The 19,425-nt window shown below is 41.3% G+C and overlaps 2 protein-coding genes across 2 annotated transcripts; one reads left to right on the forward strand and one right to left on the reverse strand.

The window, feature by feature from the left end:
* Positions 1-151: 151 nt before the first annotated feature.
* On the reverse strand, positions 152-10,644 carry ehhadh (enoyl-CoA, hydratase/3-hydroxyacyl CoA dehydrogenase). The gene is made up of 7 exons (XM_040027983.1): positions 10,356-10,644; positions 8,878-8,981; positions 7,972-8,141; positions 7,502-7,613; positions 6,032-6,136; positions 2,972-3,313; positions 152-2,539 (listed from the first exon to the last, which is right to left on the reverse strand). The coding sequence occupies exons 1-7, from the start codon at positions 10,427-10,429 to the stop codon at positions 1,287-1,289; spliced, it is 2,160 nt and encodes a 719-aa protein (XP_039883917.1). The 5' UTR covers positions 10,430-10,644; the 3' UTR covers positions 152-1,286.
* Positions 10,645-10,741: 97 nt separating this feature from the next.
* On the forward strand, positions 10,742-18,827 carry tmem41aa (transmembrane protein 41aa). Its single transcript, XM_040027995.1, has 5 exons — positions 10,742-11,039; positions 12,602-12,752; positions 13,237-13,398; positions 15,471-15,609; positions 16,517-18,827. Exons 1-5 carry the CDS (start codon positions 10,858-10,860, stop codon positions 16,729-16,731), a joined length of 849 nt encoding a protein of 282 aa, XP_039883929.1. The 5' UTR covers positions 10,742-10,857; the 3' UTR covers positions 16,732-18,827.
* Positions 18,828-19,425: the final 598 nt, after the last annotated feature.

Genomic DNA, 19,425 nt, shown 5'->3' on the forward strand with positions numbered 1-19,425 from the left:
TTACTTGAAATATATATATTCAGTTTATACCGATCACACTTTCCTTAATGATTCATTATTTGACTAAATAAACTTTAGATTTTAGATATTGCATCATTTTGATGAGGACCAATCATTCATCTTTTTGTATAAATCACAACAGATCAACACCTGATTGTATAATGTCTTTATTGGAAGAGTCAGATTATACTGTGCAATATCATTAGTGACAACCAGGAAAAGCAAAGAGTTAATTTACATTCAAACGTTAGCATTTTATGTGCCATATATGTTTTTGGTAAACAATTTTAAAAGCACAAACTTAAGTAAAGACATTTTATTCACAATTATTAGAGTTTTATTTCCTCTGTAGAGCTTCATCTGCTGCAATACATTCGCTGGCTTCAAAGCCTGGTCAGGTTTGTTTTTCACTGTGGCCACTCCTAGTATTGTGTCCACCTCCGTGTGTGAATAAAGTAGACAAAATATAAGAAATGATAATACAGTCAAACTGTACAAACTGTCAGTAAGATCAAAATAAAACGAGGCTGCAGTTCAAATCCAGTCTGAGTGATGTTGTTATCCTTTGGGCTTTTAAATCTGTATCTGTTGGTGCTGAATGCCCATATTTGTTGAGGGGTCTGGCTTTGCAGTGTCCAAATCATACTTCCCCCATGGGGACAATAAAGTATCTGTCTGTCTATCTACAGACAACACTGCCCAGCCTCTCCACAGTGGTCTGGTCCACCAGAGACAGAATGACTAAGTGCTTTGCTGAACGCAACAGGAGGTCCCTCCTCCCCGCAGTCATCCATCTCTGCTGAAGATGTATAATTTCTTCCTTCTGTTATTCTTATCAGCTGACATTTCACGTACACTAAGATGACTTGCTTCCTGCAAATATCCCCAGTACTGTGCTGTTCATCTACTCCCGTCACACTTTTCTTTCAGTTTATTTTTCCAAATTATGGTTAATTTTCCTTAAAGCGCATGCTGTTTTACTCCTGAAAATTTGCACTATTACTTTTTTGGATCAATCTATTGTATCAATCTTTATTACTGCTACTAATACACAATAGACACTGTTTTTATTAGTATTTCATGTTGAACATATTCATCTATGAGGTGAGCAATTTTCCTGTCACAATAAAAAAGAAATGCGGTTTGCAAAGACAGGTCGTCTTTTTTTGGTTTAAGGTAAATGCATTTAGTTTTACAGGTGCTTCTTATTATTTGATTATGCAAGTCAACATTTAATCAGCTTGTAAACTCAGAAGTGCATTAACACATTAAAGTTGAAATGTTGTTTACAGCTGGCTGCGGACTTTCTTAATCACTTCCCTCCACTTTTGGATTGGTGGGCTGCCGCTGGCCACCAGCTTCCTGAGCAAGTGGCAGGGCTGCAGGCTGGGCACATCAGGGTGAGCCTGGTAGTAGTGCTCGAGCCTCTCAAGGACTTTGTTTAGGCCAACTGTGGCAGCGTAAAACATGGGGCCTCCGCGGTGTCTAGGCCAGCTGTAGCCAAACACGTAAATGACGTCGATGTCTTCAGGCCCTGCGGCTATTCCGTCCTCCAGGATGCGGAAGCCCTCATTGATCATGGAATAGAGGCAGCGCTCCAGCACCTCCTGGTGGTCTATGCGGTGTGCCACCAAGGCGTGCCGGGCTCGGTACTCGTCCAGGAAGCTGTGCAACCAAGGGTCAGGCTTAGCCACCTGACTGCCAGGTTTATCATACTGATACCACCCTCTGCCTGTTTTCTGACCAAACCGTCCCTGCTCGCAAAGCAGGTCTCCCAGGGGGCTGTACCTACGACCTTGTCGGAGCCTCGTTGGCTGTCCCGTTGTCGGGTCGGGCATTGCCAAGCCATCAGCCATCCTCACTTTCCAGCCCACATCAAGCCCAGAGAGGTCAGACATTCTGAACACACCCATGGCAAACCCAAACTCCTCCAGCACTTGATCCACAAACTCAGGTGTGGCTCCCTCTTCCAACAAGAAGAGGGCTTGTTCCAAATACGGCTTCAGCATGCGGTTCCCCACAAAACCCCGACAATTTCCAACCGCCACACTGACTTTCCCAATTTTCTTTCCCAGTTGCATGGCAGTTGCCACAGCAAGAGGAGAGGATTTTGGCCCATAAACCACCTCCAGCAGCTTCATGACGTGGGCTGGAGCAAAAAAGTGCATCCCAACCACAAGCTCTGGGTTGCGGGTTTGACAGGCCAGCTGGTCGATATCTAATCCAGAGGTGTTTGAGCACAGGAACGTGCTAGGTTTACAAACAGCGGACAGCTGCTGAAAGACCTTCTTTTTCAGAGCCATGTCCTCAAACACAGCTTCGATGACAAGGTCGACATCTGCTACCGACTGGATGTTACGGCCGTAATTGATCTTGTCTAGAGCAGGAGCGACCCCACGTCTCTTAGCCCCTCGCTCCAACATGCCTGATATTGCCTGCTTTGCCTCCATCAGCTGCTTCTCTTGAGTCTCCACAGCTACTACAGAGAACCCTGCCTGTGCAAGGGCAACAGTTATGCCTCTTCCCATGGTGCCAAGACCTGAAACGACAAAAAAACAAAACAAAACCAAAAATCACGCTGACTATAGGGGGGAAAAAAAAATATCGGAACCAACAGCCATGCAAATGCCAGAGACATTTCTGTTAAATTACAGGATATAAATATATACACGGAACATTTTGTGCAATGCTAGACTGTAAATAGTTTTACATTGGCAGCATAGCGTTTTTCCAAAGCCTGCAATTTTAATACACAAGCTGCTGAGCTTCACATATCCAGATTGTCATACATCCAAGCCTCGCGGCAGGGAAGAGACATCCATTAAAACTCAGCTGAAGTGTAAACAAGGGCTTAGTTTCCATAGGCAACCTGGATGTGGAGATGCCACTCGGATAGTGAGATGAGTCAATGTGCTTGTGATAAATGAAAAGCTTGGGACAAGTAGAAATTAAAAGCCACAAAAGCCCTTACCAATCACAGCTGCTTTATGTACAGGCCTGGGCTTGCTTGTATCCCAGCGGGCTCCACTGGGCATGCTCCACCTGCCGACGGCTCTCTGAGCAAAGAAAAAGTACTGCAGAGCGCGGGCCTGGCCAGAGGTGAAGAGAGTAGCCATCAGCTCTCTCTCCCGCTCCATTCCCTGATTGTAGGGCAGGGTGGCCGCTGCGCGCACCGCCTGGACACACGCAATTGGTGCTATGGCTCCACGGGCAGTCCGGCGCACCCTCTGCATCACTTCCTCAAACAGAACAGCCACATCAGAAGGGCACAGACACGGATATGTGCTTATACGACGTGCATCCAGCGGCTGATCTGCAGGGGGGAAAAGAAAAAAAAAAAAAAAAAAAAAAAAAGAGAAAGAAAGAAAAAAAGGACGATGTGACCCCAGCCGAATGATCGCCTGCTTTCAGCTTCGTCACACTTCTGACAGCTAAACCTGTAGTCTGCAATTACATTTCTGATTTCTGTACAGATGCCTCTGCACAATTCAACTTTTCAAACCGAAAAGTGCCTCCCATCTTCCAGAGGTACCACTCTTTTCCACTTTCTCAAATTTATCAACCAGCACTCAGCACACACAGTCCAGGTGTAATTGGTTTTTCAGTCACACTCATCCACTCAATCACTAGATAGCCCGGTAGCTTATACGTGCAGAGGGATTTGACAGACCATTTCCAGATAATGGGAGGGACCTTGCCAGTTTACTGTTACCATTCACCTTGAATAACGCAGATCTGAAACAGAATGAAAAGCAAAATAGACAAAATAGCAGGTAAATTTCCAACTGTGAGAGCAAAGAAGAGAGGGGGGATAAACTGAATTCGCAATCCTTTGAGCAACATCATTTTTCCCCCCCACAAGCCAAATTACATGAAAAGATTTAATATAAAGATACTAAAACTTTCGAACGTAAGATTTCCCATCTGATGTGATTCAAGCCTGAGGAACAATGACTGTGAAGAAGATGACCACTCGGCTAAAACCTTGTTAAAAATCTTAATTCCCATTCCCGTCTCCTCTGACGTGATTACATGGGACAGTAGTCAGAATCCTTCACAGCTCCACTGAATTACACTCAGCCATGGGTCTGAGCCAGAAACTGGGTCACCATGGCAAAGCTTAAAGGGACAGTGGCCATATTTGATTATGAGTATCCACTTAGTCCAATAAGGAGGTATTTTGCCTAAAACAACATACTGTAAGTGTGGAATGACTTATGAGGGTCGTTTTAAACCAGTTTAATGCACATTCTGTCTACAATAAATGTCTGTGAAGTATTGTGTGTCAGTGCAATGCGATTCCTGTGTAATTTAGGAGAGTATTATTGAAGCGCTTAATCTGTAAATGGTCGAGCTGTGGATTTGTTGCGCAGCGGTTGGGAATCCTGGCCATCCTCACAGATGTAGCGGGACAGATGTTGCAACCGCTGGGGTAAAAAAGTTAATCTCGTCACCAGCCTCGACTGGCGAGCTTGCGTGTATATGGTGTGTGTGTGAGTGTGTGTGTACATCTGCGAGGCCACACGTGCATCAGTTTAAGTGCAACTGCTGTTTGGATAAATATGTACCCACACACTGTGTGCACAGACTGATTGTACTCCGTGGGTATCGTCAGCTGCTCGTCTAGATGTCACAAACAGTCACGCTCGGTTTGTAAATTTAATTGCACATTTCTCGTCCCTACTTAACACCCCTGCTAATCAACCTAAAAGACTGGAGTATCTGTTAAAAACCTCCACAGATTCGGTCCGATCTCCTCAAATCTCCCATCTTGTACGCCGTTGGCTTCTCCGTCTGACTCACTCTAAGCCTCGGCTTTACCAACAACACTCACTTCCTCACCCACTCAAAGTCAACTTGGCAGTAGAGTGCGGAGGGGAAAAAAAAACCATTTGTGTAAAAAAAAAAATGTTTAAAAAAAAAAGCACAGGACTGCAATCATCTTTTGATTGTAAATCAAACCTAAAGACTTAACTGTTGACGTTTTGTGCAGATGTAGTGAGATTGCTGCCAACATAAATGCCTTCGAAATGAGCCGTCACTGCCAAGAAATCTCACCAGAGATGAAGATGACATCTCTGGAATAAAAATAAATAAATAAATAAAAAATCTAGCACGCACCCTACAGGGTAGTCATGAAAACATCATCTCACGTTCCTTTCGTGGAGAAGAAACATAAGCTCTCGCAGGGCTATGCCGAGGCAGGACTAAACAAAATGTACCTTCCCCTCACCGAACCACACAGCAGAGTGGGTGGTGCGTGCATTATTCTGCAGTACTAGAGGGAATATAACACTCATAAATGCTCAAATGAATAAAGGGAATAGGACATTCTGATATGCCTCTCCGCTTTCTTGCTGAGTGTTGGATGAAAGGTTTCATAGTACTTGTGTCTGTATGCCTAATATGAGGTTGCTTAGCTTAGCACAAAGACCGGTAAAAATTGAGGCTTTTTTCCAAAAAGTAAACTAGATGACTGAAAAATTTTGTCATACTTTTTCATTCAGGCTGAGTCTACCAATGTTTTCTGTCACTATTTATCACCATCTAGCAAATATGAATGGGCCGCTCTTTCCACTGACTGATAAATCATCCTAAACTACGGGGATGTGGCACACTTCGCAGCCCATTCAGCGAGTAAATGAGGCTGGTACGCACGTGTGGGGGAAATCCTCATCCTCCAAAACGACTGGTGAGGGCCCGTTATGAATATTCTAAGAAAGTTTGTCCCTTTTCGCCCTTCTGAATAATACAGCAAAAGCAGTGAAGACATCAGAGCACATCTGACAGATCCATGAAACATTTATGGCTTCTGTGGTGAAGGATCTGGCTGCTGCATTTTCTCCTTCCTTTTACTTCCACAACCTACATATCAGCGCTTCTTGATGTCAGACTCGCCTAAAATAACTGCTCTAGGTGGAATTTCTTCCCTGCTTCCACAGAATCAATTTTTAAACCAGTGAAGAGAGAGAGAGTATAATAAGCCAGTGAGTACCATTTGCTTCTTTTTTCCCCTTCATCCACATCTCACCTGCGACTCGCTGGGCAAACTTCACAGCTACATTCACAGCGTCGTGATCAGTAATCTGGTCCACTAATCCGAATTTCAGTGCCTCTGCGGCAGTCACGTGGCGACCTGTGGGAGACATGAGTGTCGTCAAGGCTCCATATGAATGATACGATGAACATAATATGAATTAATGAGGACCGTTTCAGGTGACCTTGGCATTTAGACGCTTAGCTTAAAACCACATCATCTCCTATTTTAGTTAAATAAAGGCAATGTCTCACAAAACTAAATAGCATAATAGAGTAAAATAGACTTTAAAAAAAAAAATCAAAAGATGAAGAATTATAGTTTGTGAAGAACATTTCAGACATTCTGAACAGGGCAGTGAATCGCTCCTGCAGCATCACATAGTAAAACGTTAATTCATGCTGACCTCTGCTGGTCATCAATGTAAACTGTCTCCTGGTTTATTTTGATTTTATTTTCAGTCACATGTGGAAAAAAAAAAAAAAACCCTTGCTGTTTCCATAGGAATTACAGGGGTAAGTAGCAGACAGGTGCTGCTAAACAAATACAGTTAAATAAATGATCATTAGCAAGTGTGAGCATTTCTATGAAAGCAGGAGCTTTGGCAGACTGCCAACATCCAAACAAATTCACCTCAAGGTCATAGCGTGCAACAATCAGAGAAACAGCAAAAAATAAAAAATAAAATAAACCAACGTAAGAGCAACATCTTAGGCCTTAGTTTGTTCGTTAAATATTAAAGTCATGGTTGTACAATCAGAGACACACTGAACAAATATGACTTGTTTGGTTTCCAGGAGAAAGCCTCTTCTCTCCAGAGGCAGCACGGCTCTGTTTGCAGAATTGCATCTGAACAAAACATAAGACTTCTGGAACAATGTCATTTGGACAAACAAGACAAAGTGGAGATGTTTGGTCATAATGCACAGAAAACAAAACACAGCAAATCAGCACAAACACCTCACAACAACAGTTAACCACTGTGGTGAAGGGCTGATCATTCAGACTCTGTATACCAAAGTATTCTAGAGTCAAATGTGAGGCTCTCTGTCCGTGAGCTAAAGCTCGGCCAAAATTAGGTCATTGAACTGGACGATGAGCCCAACCACAACAGCAAATCTACAGCACTTGCTGTAGGCCCAGTGACTAATATGCTGTGTTGAGACCTTAAGAGAGCTCTGCATACTCAAATGCCAGCAAACCTCAATGAACTGAAGCAATGTTGTAAACACATGATGTGAGAGGCTGATAATGTCTAACTATTGCCTCTATAGGTGGTTCTACAAGCTACTGAATAGTTTCTCATTAGTTTTTAGCAGGACTGCATACAGTGACATGTCTGGGTGCTTTATTATCAAACGTTTTAGGACGTGCTCTTCTTCAGAAACCAAAAGTTGCTGGGAGTCGCCAAGTTTAGGAAACTTTATTAATCAAAGTCAGACAGTGTTAACTTCTTTCTGCTACCTGTGGTGATGAGGTCCAAGGCAGCCGGGACACCGATGAGCCTCGGCAAACGTTGGCTTCCCCCTGCACCAGGCAGCAGCCCCAGAGTCACCTCTGGAAGTCCCACTCTGGCCTGAAAAGACATAAAGGCAAAAAATTTGATAAACGGGACGTACTGAACTGTGGAGGGTTAGACATTAGAGAAAAATGTTTCTGGAAATATTCTTTGAATATGATATGTGTTATTCTGCCTGGCTTCTGTGAGTGACATAAATATCAAATGTATTCTGGACAGATAAAAACCTTTTCAAGTCTGACAGACAAACTCACTCTTTTTCTAGTCATTTGCAAATTTATTTAAAAAAAAACCAAAAACATTATTATGCAAAAGCTTCACAACATGCCAGATACTGACAGACATCGATGCGTTACATCGCTGACATTAAAGAGACACTGGCTGACAGGGACAGAGATCTGAAGCATGAACTAACTTTAGAGTGTGCGATCCGATAATGACAGCCAAGTGCCAACTCAAGGCCTCCACCTAAAGCGATCCCCTCTATAGCTGCCACCACGGGCTTGGAAGCAGCCTCGATGGCGTGGATCATCGGTATCAGGGGAGGCCCAGACATCTGTCCCCCAAACTCCTTGATGTCTGCTCCTGTTGCACAAATTCAAATCGACAAAATGATCAGAAACTTGGAGAAAGAAAGGTCATGAGAGATGGATATGCAGATCAGCAATTCATTATTTTGTGTGGCTCTTTTCTACTTTTCTCAACCTTGTCTGACAGATATATTTGGGTTTTAGTTGAGAAAAAACACGTTTCTCTATTTTTCATATTTTATAGAATGAAACACAACGGTTAAGCAAATAAGCTCCAAGTTAAATGATGGTGGACATAATGACACAAATAGTTGAAAAATGTACAGTTTAGGATTATTTCTATGTGAAATTATTTACTTCTGGTTTTGCTTTTGTGTTTACACCTGCAAATGCCATGTATTGTATTGTTTACTGCATTATGTGTATGCAACAAATCACCTTTTAATGATGGAATATTAACATTAAATTAATAAAAAGGGCAAAAAAAAACCTACTGAAAATGTGTTTATTTTGTTAGAGTATCACTAATATGTTTGGTTGCTTGTGAACTTCACTGACACTTTGTTCCCTTTTTAGGGACTCGAGGTGCCCACTCTGAAGGGAACTCAAACTGAAGGGAAAACACCAGAAGAACAAAGTGGGATCAACTTGATCCAATCTGTCATGGAGCATGTTTTTAAACTATACTTTAAAAAATTATTTCAATAGGATAAGTGAAAGAAGATGGGCAGACAGAGACACTTACATTATAAAATAAAAAATAAAAAAAATAAAAAAATACATGTGCATACCCCCACAGAATATCCCATTCTGGCCACAGATGACCACAGACTTCACTTCTGGCTCACTGAGTGCTCTCTGCATCAAGTCGACAATGCCTTGCCTCACCGCTGCACTGCATGAGGAAAAAGTCACAACTTTATTTGGCCTTTTTTTCCACCCTTTGTGAAATTTGAAACTTAACTCATTCACTGCCATTGACGTCTATAGCCGTCAATGGCAGTGAATGAGTCAATGGGTTTAACTCATTCACTGCCAATGGCTGGCAGTGAATGAGTTAACAGTAAACTGTTCTGCTGTAGCCCTTCTTCACAAATTTAAAATAAAAGCATGTAACAAATACAGGCACAGCAGTATAAACTTTGATAATTAACATCTATGTACTTTATTTTTTGATAATTTTATCTTACGAAGCTACTAAAATGCATCATACAGTCTATTAAATCTTAAGGTACACATCAGAATAGAATTTAAAAAAAAAAAAAACAAGATGAGAAAATGTCTCTATAAAACAGGGCAACGATAGCATAACTAGAGAGTAAATAGATTCAATTATTGCTACAGCTTAAGTGACTTAAAGTAAACTTGTGAGGTCCAGTAAAGGTTCCAGGGTCCAGTAGATCACACTGTGGTTGGGTGAGTTGTTAGTGAGCTGTTAATTAATCACAGTTCTCTGTTGTAATGTATTAAGCCTCAAGCTGTTCCTAAAGCAGCGGTGGTAATAAATCACCCTGAAGTAAATGCCGTGAATGAGATTAACCGATCACTAAAATGTACTTAAAGGCATGAAAACCTACTGACTCTATATGCAGAAGAATGGCAGCTGCCAGTTTAGGAATAATCTGCATGATGAGACAGCCGTCTATAAAAAGTACCAACTACAAAACCTTTGTGTCTATTTGTAAACAGGCTGTAGACACCAGGGTTTATGAAGGGGTGTATATAAAATAAACAAAGGACCTGTTTTGCAAGTAGCGACTCTGCGCTCTACATTATAAGCAATCCACTTCTTTATGGCAAATTAAAATATCTTTATACAACTAATATGGTATTTGTTTTAATTTTCTACTTCCCTCTTGGCCAGATTTATTTAAAAAAAAAACATTAAGTATGATAAGTCTTTTTACTGGATAAATAAAGGACATAACAGTCACTTCAACTTTGGCACAGAAAGACTTGATATCACTCATGTTTGACAGATTATGGTTCAAGCCATTTACAACAGCAATCAGAGGATCACTCTCTCTGACGCCACCCTCTGGTAAAACACCTGAGTTACTATCTTCTGGTGCACAAAGCTCTCTTTCGTGATTTCTACTTTCTACTTTTCTACTTGTTCTTGTGTAAGCTGCAAATTGCTGTTGCAGCTACAGCTCTACTGTATATAAAATCAATCAGGCACATGTGAATTCGCATTACGAGACACGCTAAAAAATAGAAAAATGCAGTATAAGAAGTTGTGCAGACCAAGTTCCTAAAATCGGCTCACCTGAGTGCATTAACGGGAGGACTTTGGAGAGTAATCAAGCCCACGGATCCCGAAACGCGAGTGTACTGAGCCATGGTGTCGAAGGAATACTTGGAGATGTCGCACTCTCTTTTTTGTAGTGCAGACTGAACTTTGAAACTTGACTTTAATCCAGTTAGCAATCCTTCATCACCTTTGTCACACTTCCTCCCCCTCCGTGTAAACAAACGCTCTTCTTCTACGGCAAACACTCGCGCTTATCGCCCCCTACCGGAAGCAGAGAATATAAATAATTATTTTTTCCCCGCCTTTTATATTATTGATATGTACTTTAATCTGACTATTAAATTAAAAGATATACTTGTGGGTGCTGGTGGGTTAGTAATTTGAATATTTTAACTGTTCTATTGACATGGGGATGTGACGTCACTGCGGCGGTTGGTTGCCGCTTCTTGCCGTTGCTACTCTCGCTGACAGCAACCGGGACGTGAAGCTTTTTTCTGGCTATCAAACTCAGGGGAACATGCGTTCACTCGTAGGACTAATTACGGTTGTCGCCGCAGCCAGCTTGTATCTATATTCCCTGTCCTTGTACCTCCCTGCGGGACCAAGAAAGCGTTCTGTCCGGAGCGCCGAGGCTGGACATGTGTCCGAGGAGCAACAGCAGCAGCCCGGCGACTCCTTAGACGAAGAAGAACCCAGCAGGTGACTGGTATATTTAGCCGCTGGCTGGTAACCCAGAGTTTGGGGCTTTGTTATATGCTGTGCATAATTTAGCTTTATTTAAATTGGACCCTGCTGGGTCACTAGTAAGCTAATGTTAGCATGCAGCTCATAAAAAGACAGGCAGCGTATGTGCAGGCTTTTAACCCCCCTTCAAAAAGCAGTGACTCTAAAAACGAACTAACTCTAACTGAAGCCTCTTTTGGAAAAGCTAAAGTTAAAACAGCAAGTACAGTTTTTGCTTCTGTTTTAACTTGTGAGGGTTGTCATCAGGTCATAATTGACAAGTGCTGTGTTGTTGTTTACTGTAGAAATGTAATTTGGTTTTAATACAGTAGATTAACAGTGTCCAGCTCTTCCTGCATTATTTTGCGTTTATCTGGGCTCAACCTTTTTTTTTCCCACTGAAGTGTAGTTTTGGTAATGAATGAAAAAGAACACGCTCAAAGCTGTGTCATCCCAAACCAAGTCACGATTTTTCCCCATATAAAAGATGCACCAAGCCAGGACCCTAAATTACATGCAGAGCATTCAAGTTTTCAAGCGAGGTCCCATTTTTGAGTGAGGAAACCTCCTTCCGGTGTTTGTGTCATTCAGATACTTCATAGAAAGAGGTGTAATGGGATCCTCATATCATTCATTAGCCTAAAATAATACTTTTGCTCATTAGGTACACTTTTTGACTGCTTGTTAACACAAATATATAATCAGTCAATCACACTGTGTGAGTGGCAGTTCTCTGGGTGAATATGGCTTGTTCTCACAGCACATCAAGCCCTGAATCAGATGGGCTACAGGGCAGAAGATTACATAGGAAAAGGAAACTGATGCTGGAATTCAAAGCAGATTTTTCAGCACCCTTTGGGTACTTTTATACCAGCTGACCATTGTTTAGCCTACCTGAGTGTCATTGTTGACCATGTTCTTTCCTTTATAGCAGCAGTGTGTCCATTGTCTTCTTCCAGAAGAATAATGCACTGTGTCAGATACACTAAATCTGGTTTCTTCAACATGAAAATTAGGTCATTGCACTCAAATGGCCTCCACAGTCACCAGATCTCAATCTAATAGAGCACCTCTGGGATGTGGTGGGATGGGATATTTGCATCTATGGATGTGCAGCTGACAAAATCTGCAGCAACAGTGTGATGCTAACTGTTTGACTCTGTCTCACAAAGAATGAACTTTTCAAAGAAACTCACTTCATTCTTTGTACTTATCTTGGATTGAAGTGAGATTTGTCAATAGTAAAACAGATGGTAGTTAGAAAAAATTGCAGTTTCTTTAAAAAATAGCTTAGTTCTTTAAGTGATGTAAAAAGTCTGTTTTGGTATCAGTTTTAGCAGATAAGTATAGGTATAGAACCATGTTTGTAGTCCCATCAGAAATCACATGGGTTACTCTTTTGGCTATTTAAATCTAAAAGTAACTTTAAGTTAAAACATTTTTGATCACAATGATATTTTTTCTGTGCTGCCGGTCTTTCTGTGAACATGAAACTGGCCTGACAGAAATGACTAACTTAAATGTGAATGTTCTCACAGGTTAAAGTTCCCTTCAGACTTGGAGGACCTGCGGGAACTCGCTGAACTCTTGCAGTTCTATAAGACAGAGCACACTGGATATGTCCTGCTCCTCTTCTGCAGTGCTTATCTCTACAAGCAGTCCTTTGCTATTCCTGGATCCTCATTCCTGGTAAGGTAATAATGTCCTGTGTACAGATAGATCCAGGATGATAAGGCAAGCATTGTGATGAGCACAAAACTGGTAGATTTCTTGTGCTGGTTGTCTTAAAAACACATGTAAAATCCTTTTAACGAAGCATTTTGTATGTTTAAATACATTACGAGAACACATGGGCTAAAATATGCCAAAAGTGTCACATCTTGTAGGTGTGAAAAGATTACATTTGCATGCAAGATGAAGGAAAATTCAAAAGGCACTTGGGCAGCATGCGGTATGCAGCTTGTGTCTCTTGTTTAAATAAATGCGGAGGATAAAAGAATATTCAGATAATGCAAATGACAATCTGAGTGGGCAGAACTGCCAAAATACTGGCTTCACACCAGTGTTAGATCACAAAGTATTTCTCTCCTTTCGCGTGTAGAGACGCCACAGAGCTGTGTGTCAGATGATGCCTATTAACGCGGGCTTTTGGTCTCCATTTGTCATTGTGTAGAACATTCTTGCGGGAGCTATATTTGGACCCTATCAAGGACTGCTGCTTGCCTGTGTGCTCACAACTGTGGGCTCTACAATGTGCTTCCTCCTCTCCCAATTCTTTGGAAAACACTACATTGTGAACCTCTTCCCAGATAAAGTCTCCACGTTGCAGAGAAAGGTATGACTGGGCTGTCACACAAACAAAACACGCTGAAGGAAACAAAGATAGTAAGTTTTTGAAATACCGGTGGACTAAAATTAACAGTTGTTTTCTCAGAGATCAACTGTTAATTTGGCTGTGTGTGCTGTAAATAAACAGTAAAGAGGGCTACGCTTTCTTATTTACAAAAATCAAAGGTTTTACCTGTCAAGCTATTATTAACAATAACACTTCCTACAAGAAGACATTGGCCATATCATATTATCACTTTAGAAATCCAGTATACTCATTTCTACACATAGAATCTGATAAATCAGTGACTTCTTGTCCTTGAAAAGGAAGAAATGGTTGACAGGTGTAATTTCAGATTCTGCTGTCAAATGTGTAGAAGCGACATTGTTGTGTTCCCACACGAAGCCCAGGAGAAAGTTTGACACAGAGCCAGCCATAACCTAAAATTTCAGAGATAACAGCTACCACAATGTCAGCTTTCTTTGTTAGGTAGGCCTTTCTGCTTCAGGCTGTATGTGTGCTTATGTGAAAGGGGGTGTTTGCTACATCACTCTTCTTGCTCATAAAATAGATTGAGTCCCACCTACTCCAGTCAGAGACACCTGGTGATAGAGCAGGTGATAGAGATCTGTAAAGAATATGAAATATGTAACCACTGAAGGCAATACTGCTGGCTCAAAGAAGAAAAAAAAAAGACAACAGGACAATGCTGGCAGGAAGTCATTAATCTTGTGAATTCACGAGTTTATGTGTTGTTGTTGTTGTTGTTTTTGTTTCTTTCTGACAGCTGCACATTAGACTCTTGAAACCTTAAACTCGATCCACTTAAACAGCTCTGTCTCCCATCTCACCGTCTGATGACTGAGACGTGGAAATCACTTTAGTTTGTTGCCAAATGACAATTTAATTAATTAGCTATTAAATATTTTGGCTGATGAATATGCTACAAATAAATCCTAAAAATAGGTTAAAAGATCAGCTGGTCTATGTTTAACCTGCGGCTTAAACAGTGTGAAACAGACTTGGCAGTTCCAGGTATAAAAGCATTCTGTGTAAGAGTGCAAATAACTCTGATTTTCAGCTCAACATACACTATATTGCCAAAACTATTCACTCATCCATCCAGATGATTGAATTCAATCCAATAGAACTCCTCTGGGATGAATGAGAGCGGAGACAGGCCTTCCTGTCCAACACAGTGTCTGACCTTACAAATGTGCTTTTGGAACAATGGTCAAAAATTCCCATAAACAGACTCATTAACTGTTATATCCTTTTCAGACGAGATCGGGTCGGGTGTGCTCAGGGATGTATGGCTGTAAGCTAAGGTGCAAAGGGTGGGCCGACATCATATTAAGCGCTATGGGTTAAGAATGGGATGTCACTAAAGTTCACATGTGTGTGAAGCCAAACGAGCGAGTACATTTGGCATTATGTCACTAAGCTATTAATTTTGCTTGGTAGTACAGTGCTCAGGGGACGTGAGAGAAGCAATAGTGAAAAAGGAGTCAATATTTATTTATTTTTCTTAAGTTTTAATAATTAAACCGAAAGAGATCAAATGCAGTAAAACCTGAGACATGGCTTTGCTGTGTGAGTCAGAAAAAGAATAAGTTGAAGAGAACTGATCAAACACGCTCACATGCTGACACAGCAGTGGCTCTCCCTGACCTAAAGTACTCCCTGGTGCTGAATGCTGAGTGGAGTCAGCTGCAGAGGGCGGTGCCAAGGACAGGAGAGAGGGATAACCCACGCGCACAGGCAAAATAAGGTAGGCCTGCTGGGCCTTTAACGGACGTATATGTACTGACAAGATGAGCTTCTTCGTAGCTGGTGGGTGTTTGGCAAATATCCGAGTATACTGAGAGTTATGCCAGATTTGGATTTGCATTATTATTCACCAAAAGGACTACTTGACTGTAACGCTTTGAAAAGATGACTCTTGGTATAGTTTTGCTGATGAGTTAACTTGCGCGTGACTAGTTGATGTGAACAGGGGACGAGAACAATGACACACACCTACCGCCTGCCTCTGTAAATATCGCCAGCCCGTCTGATCTGTTCTCCATATCTTCCAGGTGGAGGAAAACCAGGACTGTTTGTTCTTCTTCCTGCTCTTCCTGAGGTTCTTTCCCATGACTCCCAACTGGTTTCTGAATATGTCTGCCCCAATTGTAAACATCCCCATCACCTTCTTTTTCTGCTCAGTCTTCATTGGTAAGCACACACAGATTTTCTGCTTGGTGACACTAAGTGAGGTACGTCTAGCACTCCACAAAATACTGGATTACGATGGGCTTCAGCTTTTAAAATAGTCAGTCACTATTGACAGGCTAAAACCAAGCTTATTAGCTTTAACTTTTTGAATTATCGCTCCCTGGAAAACTCTGCTATATCTATTAATACACCTCTAGATTTAGATAATTCTGTGCCTATAAAAAATCATAACCATATCTGACTTAAACTGACTGATTTCCTCGTCTTTAAACGAGTTGCAGGCATCTTTGATCTGGTCATGGTCATTAAACTTGCACAGAGATCAACAACCTCTTTGACTTTCAGGTTGAAAGTTAAATCATACCGTTAATAGAAAAGGAACAGAACAGGTATAAATGTTGGCAACAGTGTCGGCCACATGTGGGCTCTTAGTATCCAGCGCCCATCACACACATGAAAACGTTGTTTTTTTCCTTACTAATTTTGATAAATGCATTTGTTTGTTTTTAAGGGTATTAACAAAATTATTACTTATATGTTCGAAATAAAAATCGGATTGATTGTGATGTTGTTACTTACCAGCTTGTGCCAGGCCTCCTACAGCTTGCATAAAACCTAATTAAACTCCTCTTCACAGCACAGACTTAAGCCTGGTTTCTACATAGATATGCACACTAAGAATTTATATGGTGGCATATGCCAACACTCCGGTTTAACCACATGAGTTGTAATAGAGTAAAAACAAGTAACTGTTTTTTAAAGGGGGGAAAACCACAGTTTTCATGTGATAGCATAGGGTTAGGATTATGGGTTCTTGGGCCTTACAGGGTTGCATCTGTCATTGCAAATTAAGTTACCCATCATGTTTCAGCACAATTTGTTCTTGCTCTATTGTCCGCTTCTTCAGGCCTCCTGCCATACAACTTCATCTGCGTCCAGACAGGCGTCATGCTATCCGAGGTGTCATCGCTGGATGACTTGTTCTCCTGGGAGCGGCTCCTGCAGCTGCTGGCCATCGCCTGCATGGCTCTGCTGCCTGGTGCCCTCATCCGCCGCTTCAGTCAGAAGCGACTCAAACTTGGCATCCAGTCACAGAATGGACTCGATAAGAAGGTCCAGTGATCCATCCTGGGACTGAGTTTGTTTGTTAACATACTGATGCCTTCTGCCCTCGAGAGCGAATGAAACACACACACACGTGTAAAGTGCTTTACTGTTGCAGAGCCACCTGGACAAATCACAGTGGGAGTATTTGAGGAGAATTATGTCGTACCAGATATTTCCGTGCCACATGTTGGCACAGCAGTAAATGTTTATAGATGTAGGAATGTACAGTGGTGACACGAAGGGGAGGGAGGGGGGCATTTTAAGGAAATTTTGCTCTTGCACTCATGTTCAGAAAGCAAGTGTTCAAAGTGCCTGTTGTGGAGTTTTGAACTCACACTTCTACCTCCATGAGCACCAGAAAGAGATGGTGTAAATGTTTGTTGATGATGGTTTTGTGGGGCTTTTATGATTTTTTTTTTTTTTGGTTTATACGAGTATGTTATGTTTTTTATTGTTTTGACAATCGCTTCTTGCAGTTTCAGTGTTAATCTTTTTTTTGGGGGGGGGGGTCATTTAGAGGCCAGAATTTGACCTCTGGAAAAGCAGCGTGACTGGATTTAATGGCTTGTTATATGGGACGTGTTTAACGTGTTAAGGTGTTCTCTGGTATTGTCTGAAAACCGATGTGCAGTTAATTTGGGTGACTGGAAGCTTTAATCCTGCTAGAAAAAAAAATCCTTCTTTGCAGTCTTTTTATTGGTTTAGCAGTAAAATGTCTTTCTTCTGATTGTATATTTTGTTTTAATGTATGGGTTTCAAATTTAATACTTGGTGATCTTGTGCACGGTGCAAGATGAAACAGAATCACTGAGGAGAAGCTCCAGTGCACTCGGTGGATGAAGGGATTTTTTTTTTTTTAATGGTTTTACTTACATCGGGCTTTTTGTCAGTGTGACTGACCTTTGGTGTGTCAGATTGTAAGTGTTGAAAGCACCTTTATTAGAGAGGTACAAAACCTTTGAAATAATAAAACGTGAAAAGTTTTCTTTCAAATATTCTTTATTGCTCAGATCCAGGTTGCTCAGCAATACAGTTCACTCACAACTCAAAACAACAGCATGGCTGTTACCAGAAAGGCACGGATCCACGAGATGTAGTAACATTGGATCGTATGTCTGTCCAGTGCACAGTCACCAATTACCTTGAGGTGTTTTTGGGACCTTTTGGCCTGTGGGAAATGTAGGACGTGAGGGTTTGTGACCTACTGAGGAAACAAAAGGAATCTCCCAAATGGTGAAGAGCAGTTAAGAGTCGGATCGATGTAAAACCACAAATTGAAGTATAGTGCTATATGACGTGTAGTACATACTGGATCGCCTGCAATAGTCTCATGCAAGTCTTTGCATTTTTCTCAGTTCACAAGTTAGGACGACAAAAAAACAAAACAAAACAAAAAAAAAAAAAACACTGCTGTGGTTCTGCACATCTGACCAGACTTGATCCTTCATCACCTGATCCATACTTGTTTTTGTTAATTTGGATGGTGTTGAATATTCAGTCCCATAGGCAGAACAACTTTTACCAGCACTTTTATTTTCAGACCTGGTTACTCTGCCCACTCATATCTACTTTGCATTTTCTTTTTCTTATCCCCCCACCTCCCCCATCCCAATCTTCAAATCTGTTTAAAATCCTAGCTAGGACACAATTTAACAGCAAGTAGTGATCTAACATGACTGGATATTAAAGAATCCCAGCTACTGCTCCAGACTACATTATTTAATCAGTGTAACTGACAAGAAAACCAGATCAACAGAAAACGAAATAAAGCCTAAGTTATTCAACCGCTGTGCGATATGACTAACAGCACTGTGCGTCCTTAGTGATGCGAGTGTGTTTTTTCTGATACTGAAATTAATGCCTAGCAACACCCTACTGAACCTAGAAACACCAAAATCCTTGGAAGTAAAAAAGAAAGTTACTATGATGTTTGCAGGTTTTGCCTCAGATTGTGGCTGAGGGGAAACCTGCTCTTCTAGTAAAGAGCCAAAAACACAAGAGAGGCGGAGGCCTGAGGAGTCCTCTGCAATGCGAGAAAAGAACTTCAAATCTGCTCTAGGAAAAAAAAAAAAAGGGAAAAAAAACCCTACTCCTGCCAGTCAGACAAACCGTAAGTGACAAAATTCAATTTTCCAGTGCTACTGCGAACAGACATGCCCTACTAAAGTGAAGCAGCCCACCGCAGGAGTCATGCGCTCCAACAGAAGCACTGTACTGCATTCGTGTGGGTAAGGTCAGGGTAATTGAATCAGGTCTGGCGAGCTAACATCAGTATGAGGTACTGTACCGGCTGTGGTGGAGGCGTGCTGAAGCAGCCCCAGGCATTGTGTGAGTTTGATAGACCTTTATGTTTTATTTTGCTAATCTGTGTTCACTGGGACCAAAAAAAAAAAAAAAAAAAAAAGGATCCTCATCTGATGGAAAAAAAAAAAAGAAAAAAAATCCCTAAAATAGTGCCAAAAACAAACTAACTTTTACTACATCATTTATTTATTATATTCCTTTACCCTACACTGGTTTTAGTAACTGTAACTAAGTCAGCCTTTGATTCAGAGGTAATTCTGAAATGTACAGCACAAAAAAAAAAAAAAAAAAAAAAAATGTAATAACCGGTAGATCGATGAGAAAACCATTTAGAGGTCAGCTTGAGGGAACCTGTGACGCTCTAAACTTCTCCCACCATTTCTCACAATGCAGGCGCAGACTTGT

The sequence above is a fragment of the Simochromis diagramma genome, unplaced genomic scaffold (genome assembly GCF_900408965.1).
Source record: "Simochromis diagramma unplaced genomic scaffold, fSimDia1.1 OVJJ01000343.1, whole genome shotgun sequence".
NCBI lineage: Eukaryota > Metazoa > Chordata > Actinopteri > Cichliformes > Cichlidae > Simochromis > Simochromis diagramma.